The following is a 9,933-nucleotide window of genomic DNA, read 5'->3' on the forward strand; positions in this document are numbered from 1 at the left end:
GAAAAAAGACATAAGAGCTCGAAAAAACAAAAAGACACTGATATGGCTTATTTCGTATAAAGTTTCAGTGGAGAGAATGTCTGAATTGGTTAATAAATAAAACATCACTTTAATGTAGCAGGTATAGACTTTGTCGTCTCGACATCAGGAGCTTGATGGGTGTGAGGATGCTGGCACAGAGGTGGTCCTGACTGTAGGGGTACTGGGCTTTGGGGTTCTGCCCTGGGGTGGGTTACAACAGGGTCTGTGGTTTGGAGAGAGTTAAGGGATTTGGGCTATCCCCAATCAGACATTGCAGGTTTAGAGACAAGGTGAATCTTCAGGGGCTCACTACTGCTTGGAGTCATAGCTGATGTGATGAGTCTTTCAGTCATCCTCTGCTGCTGGTGGCCTAACTTTGCTGGCTTGGTCCGGGTTCTATAAGGCCGCTTCCGAACTTCCTATGTGATCTCCTCCCAGATTCTTTGGGAATCTCTTGAGGGCCCCTAGTCATGGTCGCCGGACGGATGCGGGCCAATTGAGGAAGCTGGCCACAGATATACCCTTACACCATGTGGGGTAGGCTGGCACATGGGGAATGTAGTGTGCTCCTCATTTGTCTGTGCTGGTTTGACAGGCACTGTAAGTCTGGGGGTCACTTAGTGTGTGTGTACTTGTTTAGCTGTCTATTAAGAACCATTTCTGACATATTTACCAAACTTTTGAAGGCTGATGGGCCTTATAGGAACCAAAGCTTGATCGCATACACTGGATCCCTTGATTTATGGTTAAGGCTAGGGTTAGGAATATACTGGTAAGGGTTAGGGAAACTGTCTGGGCTAGGCATAAATGCAGTTACTAACACGAATGGAAGTCAATGCAAAGTTTTATCATGGGCAGAAATGCAAACTTGTGTGTGTGAGACAGAAAAAAAAAGAGAGAGAGAGAGAAATACCTGCAGGTTCATCCACATCAATTCCACATCAAGTTTGTCTCAGCAAGTTTGGAGGTTTATTTAATGTCATAGCAGCAAGTTGTATTGTAAAGTAACAAAGACATACACACTTGTAAGACCATCAATAAAGTCAACAAAGTTTGCACAATATTTCTGTCTTCAGTCATGGATTATGCTGCCTATCTAATTCTGGCTCTGTTTTAACATAGTGGTAAATATCCCCCTGTGTGTTTCATAAAAGTGGTGGGAAGCAAACACTTCAAATGCACATGTTGGCGTGGCCTTAATATCCGCCACAAAACCAGGACAATCACAGCCACAGGAAAATGCTCCTAATTCTGTTAAAAAATATGTTTCGCAATGGCTGCCGGTCGCGTTTCCAGTGGATTAGAACGACCCTCTTTGTGAAGCACGGTTAGAGCAGACTGCATGACATGGCACTTATGTAAAAACCCCTAAAACAATAGCTCACAAATAAAAGCAATGGTTTCTTATCCTTGTCCAAAAAAAATTACAGTAGTGTAGAGAGACACACCACAATCCTCATGTCAGCGTGTTCAAACAGTGCTGCATCTCGCATATGTACTTTTGGTGTTCCGTCTTTGAAAGGAAGACATATATTTTAGAAGCCTTTTTTTTTTTTTTTTTTTACACAGGAGAGGTGCAGGATGGGTAGGATGGGAACACGGGAAACGGCATAACAAGAGAATCTGGAAAAAAAAGAGAAAAAGATCTGAACTGTTTGCTGCCCGTTTCTGCACAGTGAGGCTGTGGAGCTCCTTTAATACTGCAATTCAAACCACATTTTATGTCGACGTTACAGAAAGTTTATTTGTACTCACGTGTGTAAAAAATAAATAAATCAATAAATAAAAGAAAAGTGAATCTCACGTGACAAACGAGAAGTGGACCGATGCCTATTCCTCTCAGCGTTCACAGTATACCATACCTTATGCCACCTGCAGCGGGCTGGGTAGGTTTGTAACACACACATTTAACTCTCCTGTCACAGACACACTCAATCAGCTACATCAACCAGATCTTCTTAGGGACAAAAAACTCCTGAATCTGACATGAATAAATATAGGCATAGAAAAATACAAGAAGCATGCCAACAGGATGTCCTGCTGCTCCTCCCTGGTAAAAGTTTTTTTTAATTTTTTTTTTTTAAATAGAACTAGATGCTGTACCGGTGTATTTATATATACACTCTATGAGAATTAATAGTGAGTCCTAATTTGCATATTTTTCATTTAAATGTGATAAACATCAATACACGGTTCTCTTTGTGGCTTAAAATAAATGCTTAGGTTTTACCCACGTCAGTTATGAGCTCAGAGTTGTTTTATTTAGAGCACAGGGTTTACTGGTATACATACAAAGTTAGGTATATACAATTCATGACAGTTTTTCCAATGAACTTGCCTTTGGTGGAGAGGCTTCAGTCGGTTTAAACTCTGAACGAAAGGACACGGGGGCAAAGAGCACGACTTCAGGGCGTTACAATTTAGGGCGCCGCCGACTGTCGTCTGGCGGCGGTTGAACATTTCACAGCTGATATCAGTACATTCTGTGGAAACTAAATTTGCACTAACAAATTACAGACAGCAGAGGGGCTGTCTGGGCTTTGGAGAGTTCCAAACAGCCCCCCTGTTTTTTTGTTGTTGCTGTTGTTTTTTTTGATGCTCAGTATGCAAAAGGCGAACCCTGCTTTTGAAACGTCCCTCTCGACTCCGCCCCCCTCTTAACCCGAGCTCACGTTAAATTATTGCAACTCCCTCGTCGCCTGTTCTGTGACAAGATCAGAAAAATAAAAGGCAAGTTTAACAGGTGCAGTAACAGACCATTTCATGCAATGTTCCAAGTTTTGTCATCATGTATACAAAGGCATTGTGTCTTGTAGGCTTAGTGTTACACACCTCGGGTTAATGGGTTGAAATTTTGCAGGAATCTCTTTTCTTGACACATAAAACATCGTGGACAAATAAGTTTAATAACTGTCGTAATAGAAACCAAAATGAAACGGTAGAAATGTGTTTTCACTGACTCCACTGAAGTTAGGTGGTGACACCAGCATTCCAATATATTAACATGATCCAAAGCTAGCCATGTGATGGGGGATAAATGTCATGTTTACTGTACAGATGTGTCAAGTGGTAAGGTGCACAACTGCCTGGAGAAAGTTTAGGAGACAAATCGTAGCTTTCGTCTTTTTTTTTTGTGTTAAATTACTTTTTGTTTCATCCCCTCTGTTTCTCTGGCAAAGAGGGAAAAAATAAAAACAAAGTATATTGCTTCAAAAAAAAAAAAAAAGAAGAATTTTTTTTTTCTCCTCCGTATTGACGTGAAACATTTCATTCACCGCTTCTCGGATTTGTCTTGTTAGACAGAGCATTACATTTTCAGAGATACATACAGAAAGATGCTGTGAATTCATTAGATCAAACAATCAGCAATGGAAAGTGACAGTGACTAATTCCTGGGACCATTTGCTGGAGACTGTCYGTCTGTCTGGACTTGATCTCCGTTATCAACCAGCAGGTGGCACTATGCAAGCACGGATGTATTGCCCGGGTGAAGGGGATGGGCTGAGAGATTAGTCTGGTCACAGTTACAGCAGTAGTCAGTCCAGGAACCGTGGCCTCAGAGGGTCTTTAGCCTCTGTGACGGAGGGTCTGCAAACATGCTCTCCACCTGTCCCTCCCTCCCACCCCCTGCTTCCTTTGCCTTTTGTCGGTGACATTTAACAATAACATTAAAACACAAAGGGATTGATCATTTGCTCCTGCCAGATGTGCTGGAGCCCCCCGCCCCACCCTCTAGCTTGTCAGCAATTTCAGATGTGTCTAGCTTTTCGGAGCCCTCGCCTTTCTCGGACCTCTCCTCCCCCTCCACCAGCTCGGACCTCTCTGACCTGGCATCTGCGTCCCCCTCTGACTTCTCCTTCCTCTCTGAGCGGTCGGGGTCCATGGACGAGGTGCCAGGTTTGTCCCACTTGGCCAGGTCGTCTTGCTCAGCAATACTTGTGGTGATACTTGAGGTCCACGCCTTCAGGTCCTCCTGCAAAAGATAATTGAAGATATTTTCTGAGGTCTGGAAAGGAAAGGGAGGCTATTACGCGCGATTGATGGGTTCCTATAAGCCTCGAAGGTTTAGTGAGGCTTCTTTCCAAAATGTTCTGTACCCGACTATTTTGTAACTGGGAACAACTGGCAGGTGGTTGAGGCTTGGGTCAAGACACTGAGGAAACAGCAGACATGACAAACTACAAGCCTAAACTCTTTATCCATTCATCCAGATTTACATCCGGATAAAGGTTAGTCCAAATCACACCATAAAATGTAATTCTCTTCAATGCCTCATTTGTTTATGAATCCTTGAGGAAAGTTATAGATTTGATGGGACGATATTGGCGATGGTGTTGGTAGTTTGATTCTCGCTCCACCTGTCTCTGTCATTGTGTCCTTGGGCAAGACTTGCTTTGGGGTCCCCTGGACTTGATAAGTACAAGTACAAGTAAGTTTACAAGTACAGGCCATTTACCATTTGTCATGTGCAGATGTTCTCAGAGACTCCAAGAGAACCGGACAACCTATGATGTAGTGCACTGCCTAGCATAAGAACTTTTCCTCCTACAGCTTGAGACCATTCTGCATAGATCATTTTGTTAACAGGAAAAATTCTGCTCAAGTGGGATTTTGCCCATTGAGTTTGATTTCTCAAGATGAATTTCATCCAGGCCAATCAGCAAACAGAAGGAGTTGTGAATGATGATGCCAGTTTTTTGCACTGTTTTAGAAATGTAGTCTGCATATGGTTGTATTCAGCACCATAGAGAGAATTTCCGGTAAGCTTCATAGCGTAGCTTCCTTCACGATCATGCTGGTACGTCATGGCCATATGTTAGTGATTGAGTAAAATCAGATCCAATCATTTCAAACTTCAATAGCGTCCAATTGTTACTCAGTCTAATCTCTCCTCAGAGGGTAGTTTGTCATGAGAAATCACAGGGATACCCCACAACAATGAAAACGTTTGTGGGGTATGTGTTTTTCTCTCTTATTGAAGAGAGAAAAACACAAATTATTTGTAATAAAGTCAATCACCACCCACTCTCCAGATAGATTTTATTACATCCAGTCTTTATTTTACACCAAACATCTGCACTAGGTCAGCGTATATCTAAAACATATCTAAAATATATAATATGGATGTATTAAAGCTTCTTACCTCATCTTTAGCATGGAATACAAAGTTGGTTCCATCATTTACTCTTTGATGAGAAAAGACAAAAAGAGTTCATGTCAGTTTTACTATGTATTTTTAAAGCTGCATTTCAGATTAATAATATTGTGCTTTAAAAAAAGTTTGAAATGTTAACTTTCAGTTTTATAGAGACAATAACTTCTGATACTGTGAAATAAGGCCTTACTGAAGTATGAAGACATTTTTCTTCTTCTTGTAGCCCATTGAAGGATCAAATTTGCAGTCACTCATGTCAACAGAAGGCTCCCCGTTGTATGTTGCAGTCAGATTCTTAGCATCCTTATAGAAAGTCAACTTTCCCTCCTTCAGCACACAGTATACGTTCACCCATGATTTGCTGCAAAATCATAAAAAATGCATTAAAATTATTTTTAAAGGTTCCAACTGAATGTCTATTGGGAGAACACGAGCTAGCTGAAAAAAAGCAAAAAAAAAAAAAAAAAAGCAGTTCTCAAATTACCAGGCTTTGTTTCCGTAATACAGATGAGTCATATTCACAGACGTGAATGTGACGCAAAGAGTTTTCCCACCTGTACTATGTGAATCACAGTGAAAGATCAGTGATAGGTAGAGACTTAAGTTATCTCCAGTTTGAGACAGTAATGAGTGGGAGTCCAGGGAGATACTAAAACTGCTGCAATCTTGTAATTACAGTGGTATACACGGTTCAGTTTTCGCAGATTTTTCTGTGGAACCTTTCTCTAAATTATTTGCAGAAAATTCACCTATTCGTGTATTTTTTATTTTGTAGAATTGATCTAAAATATAAAAATATAAAAATGAAAATGCAGCTTGGGAAGTTAAAATACCTTGGCATAATTTCTACATGACACTATAGTGTGTGGTGTTTGCAAAGCAGCCAATCCAGGAGAAGCATTTATTTTCCTTGGCACTGATTGGTTGCGCCCCCAAGACAGGATATAAAGAAGACCAAGGAGGTTAGCTTCTGTGGGAGTGCTAAGACACTTTCTACTGTGATTAATAGATTATTATTACCAGTAGATTAGTTCTGCGACCAATAATGCCTACACTAAGGTATAGTTGGTGTTTGAACGATTAAAATAGGCAGCTACACGTGTTTTCAGAGGGGGTCTCAAATATTTACTAACTTTAGCTCTTCATGGTTGGCTGTGTCCCCATGGATACCGGGGGTTCACTGTAATTAAGAGGAGGCAAGTTTGTTTAGAGGAAATGTGCTGTTGATTAGCAGCACTGCTTTGATTTGTTCAAATGTCCAAAGATTAACGGAATATGATGTTTTTTGGGGGTTTTTTCAGTCATTGATGATTTAGTAGTTTAGATGGTTGTACCTGTTAGGGCTCCTCTGCTGAGCTTCAAGGTCAGTGCTGGTGGCCTTTTTACGATAGAGGAAGCCTTCATTTTGGGCAGTGTCTGACGGAGGCTGAGGTGTGGTTGGGGCACCAGTTGCCGGGGCCGAACGAGAACGACGAGTTGTCTCAGGCTCTTTCGGACGGGGCCGCCTCCTTGGCTTGGGACGGTCTCGGGCGCGGGGTCGTCCATCAAAACGAGTCACAGGCGCTGAGAGGCTGCTAGGAGGACGATAGGGTTCTCCACGTGCCTGAGAGAGCCAATTAATTGAAGAATATAGATGTTACACCAAATTATGAGAAGCAATGACCCAACACGTCGTTGTTTAAAAATGCTTGCGTGCCAACATACATGTGCCGCCTCTCTTTCCTGGACTTGTTCCACAATTTCTGCCATCGTAGATCTCTTCTCCCTGTAGGAACACAATTATTGTAGAATCTCAACAACTTTTTTGGGTTTCAGTCAAACAGTGCTGAAATTTACTGCCTGCAGTCGCACAAGTCTGCGTACCCTGAGCGTTTGTCAGAGCCGTCCTTCACAGAGCCCTCCATGTCACTGGAGTCCTGTCTCTGTATCCTCTGCTTGTTGCTCCCTTCTTGTTCGCTGGACGACTGCCGCTCTACGCGCCTTCTGTAGCGTTCCTGCCGCACTATCAGCGGCAGCTCATTCAGCCTGGCCTGGATTTCCTGTTCACTGGAGGTCTGTCTTCCCAGCTTGTACTCCCTTTCCCGCCTCAGATGGTCCATCTGTGGATCCGAGCGGCTGCCGCGGGGATCCCTCTGGAGACGGCCATGGAGAAGCTCCAGTCCTGATTCTGGTCCCACCATGTCTGCCATTGGGATGTCTCCGAACTGTTCTCGCTGCAGCCTGCTGGCCTCTAATAGAGGATTTATAGCTTTGTGGATGTGGTTGATCCTGGGCTGCATGAAGTCAGCTTTCAGGTGCTGCCATGCATATGCCATTTTAGGGTCCATGATGCCTCCACTCTGGGCCAGGAAACCAGAGCTGCCCAGACTTCCGCTGCTGTAGTGATTTTGTGCCAAAAAACCCGAGCTTCCCATTCCACCACTGCCCTGGTAATTCTGCGGTAGGTATCCTGAACTCCCCAAATTAGGCTGTTGTGCCAAATACCCAGAACTACCCAGATTAGGCTGTTGTGCCAAATATCCAGAACTACCCAGATTAGGCTGTTGTGCCAAATATCCAGAACTCCCCAGATTAGGCTGCTGTGCCAAATATCCAGAACTCCCCAAATTAGGCTGTTGTGCCAAATACCCAGAACTGCCCAAATTCGACTGTTGGGCCAAATACCCAGAGCTCCCCAGGTTAGGCTGCTGTGCCAAATATCCAGAGCTTCCCATATTAGACTGCTGTCCAAGATATCCCGAACTTCCCAAATTCTGTGGTTGGGCCAAATATCCAGAACTGCCCATATTTTGTTGAGGCAAAAAGCTAGGGCTTACCATACTGCCGCTGCTTGGCTGCTGAGCTATGTTTCCTGAACTGCCTAACTTACCAGCACCTAGATGATTTTGCAAACCACCCAAACACCCTGTGGTGACTCCAAAGTATCCAGAACTCTCTGCACTACCAGGAGTTTGGTGGTTTATTCCGTGGTAAGTCGAGCTGTCTGCCCCTCCACTCTGGGATGCTGATAAGCCAGAGTCACTTCCAGCTCCAGCCACCTGTTGGTTCATCCCCAGGTATGAGTTGTGTCCTACTTTTCCAACGCACTGTTGCTCCAGTCCATGGTAGCCTGAACCGTTAATAACTGGATTATAGCTGGCGAGTGTTGTAGACAATCTGTGGGCTGCAGAACTGGTACCCAGGTCAAAACTGGTCTGGAAGGGTTTGGGTTCTATTTGAGCCTGTATTGTCTGCCTCAAGTAAGAAGAGGTAGCACTGGTTGAAGGGACACTGGGAGTCAGACATGATAACGGGAACATTCTTCGACTGGAGAGTGGGGTTGTCTTTTTTTCCTCCTCTTTTTTCTTCTCGGCCTATAGAAACAAACATATATGTTGTGATGCTCCAATCAAGTGTCTGTATGACAACCGTGACGTACAGGTGCATCTCAGTAAAGTAGAAAATCGTTTAAAATCTGATTTAATTCAGGAATTCAAATCAAAAAGCTGAACTGATGTGTTGTAAAGGTTTACTGCTGTTTTTGAATGATTAGTGCTAAAAACTAATGAAAACCCAAAATTCTGTCCATCAGGAAATTGAAACTTTACCACACTACCAAGAATCTTCAAAGCAAAAATATGCTTGTCCACCCCTCTAAGATCTCTTTAGCCTCCTTCCTGACCTTTTATTGTTTTCTGTGTTTGTTGTTCCAACCTCACTTGGTTGTCTTCAAATTTGGGTTGTCATTCCTTTAATTGAATTAAGTCAGCAATGCAATAGGGGGAATATTTTGCTACCCTGACAAGCAAAATATTGTGTACTACTAGATGTGTACTAGCTGGGGTGATGCTGGCGACAGAGGCAGGAGTTCGTCCTGTCTGCAACAGTGGTGGGTTGCCGCTGTTGTTGTGTCCTTGGACAAGACACTTCACCCACGTTGCCTGCTGGTGGTGGCCAGAAGGGCTGACGGCGCAGAAAAGCAGCCTCATTTCTGATGTCATAGCAACATGTCCAGTGTTTTGCACATAGCTGTAGTTTTCGATATGATTATCTTGGGTTAAATTCCTGGTCTCTGGCCATGCTCCCTATTTCCTGTCCATTTACTATACAATAAAGACCACGAGGCTGGCCAGGTGAAAACCAGTCCCTTCTATGTACAGAGGATCTGGACTCTCGGCTATTGAGAAACAATTGTTTCCTGGAGGCATTGACTCTGTTAAAGGTTTCAATTTTACACAATCCACTACGTAATGGACATGACGTATATAATGCGTCAGTTCGATGATATGAAGCTTACTGGAAATTGCCTGAGATGTAAACTACCATCCGCTGCAGAGCCAAACAAGATGGCCGTATGTTAATTCAATATCTGGTAGCAAAGATGACGCGGACTCGTTCACTTTGTCTGCTGCCATTGCTAAAACTACAAGCAGCCTACATTTCTAAAACAGCGCAGAAAATCGAGGTCATCCTTTGCAACTTCTCCTTCTGTTCACTGATTGGCCTGGTAGAAACTCTACCGGGGGTAATCCAAGTGAAGGGGAGAAAACCCAGACTCTCAGTGAAGAAACCTGGGAGTAGTGATGGACTCCGACCTGAACCTTCAGAGCCACATTAAGACAGTCACAAAGTCGGCCTTCTATCACCTGAAGAACATCTCCAGGATTAGAGGAYTTATGTCTCAGCAAGATCTAGAGAAACTCATCCATGCGTTTATCTTTAGCCGCATTGATTATTGCAACAGCGTCTTCACAGGTCTGACTAATAAATCAATCAAA

At 43.3% G+C, this 9,933-nt stretch overlaps 1 protein-coding gene across 3 annotated transcripts in view; it reads right to left on the reverse strand.

Moving 5' to 3' along the window:
- Positions 1-976: 976 nt before the first annotated feature.
- sptbn4a (spectrin, beta, non-erythrocytic 4a) overlaps positions 977-9,933 on the reverse strand; it is a 37,608-nt gene continuing 28,651 nt past the window's right edge. For all 3 annotated transcript variants that reach the window (XM_008428325.2, XM_008428324.2, XM_008428323.2), the window contains 6 exons: positions 7,040-8,529; positions 6,881-6,941; positions 6,511-6,779; positions 5,367-5,537; positions 5,165-5,207; positions 977-3,994 (listed from right to left, as the gene is read on the reverse strand). In XM_008428325.2, the coding sequence (XP_008426547.1) occupies positions 3,710-3,994; positions 5,165-5,207; positions 5,367-5,537; positions 6,511-6,779; positions 6,881-6,941; positions 7,040-8,529 (2,319 nt within the window). In that variant the 3' untranslated portion in view covers positions 977-3,709. The remainder of the gene's footprint in view (positions 3,995-5,164; positions 5,208-5,366; positions 5,538-6,510; positions 6,780-6,880; positions 6,942-7,039; positions 8,530-9,933) is intronic.

Source organism: Poecilia reticulata, linkage group LG14, assembly GCF_000633615.1.
Source record: "Poecilia reticulata strain Guanapo linkage group LG14, Guppy_female_1.0+MT, whole genome shotgun sequence".
Classification (NCBI taxonomy): domain Eukaryota; kingdom Metazoa; phylum Chordata; class Actinopteri; order Cyprinodontiformes; family Poeciliidae; genus Poecilia; species Poecilia reticulata.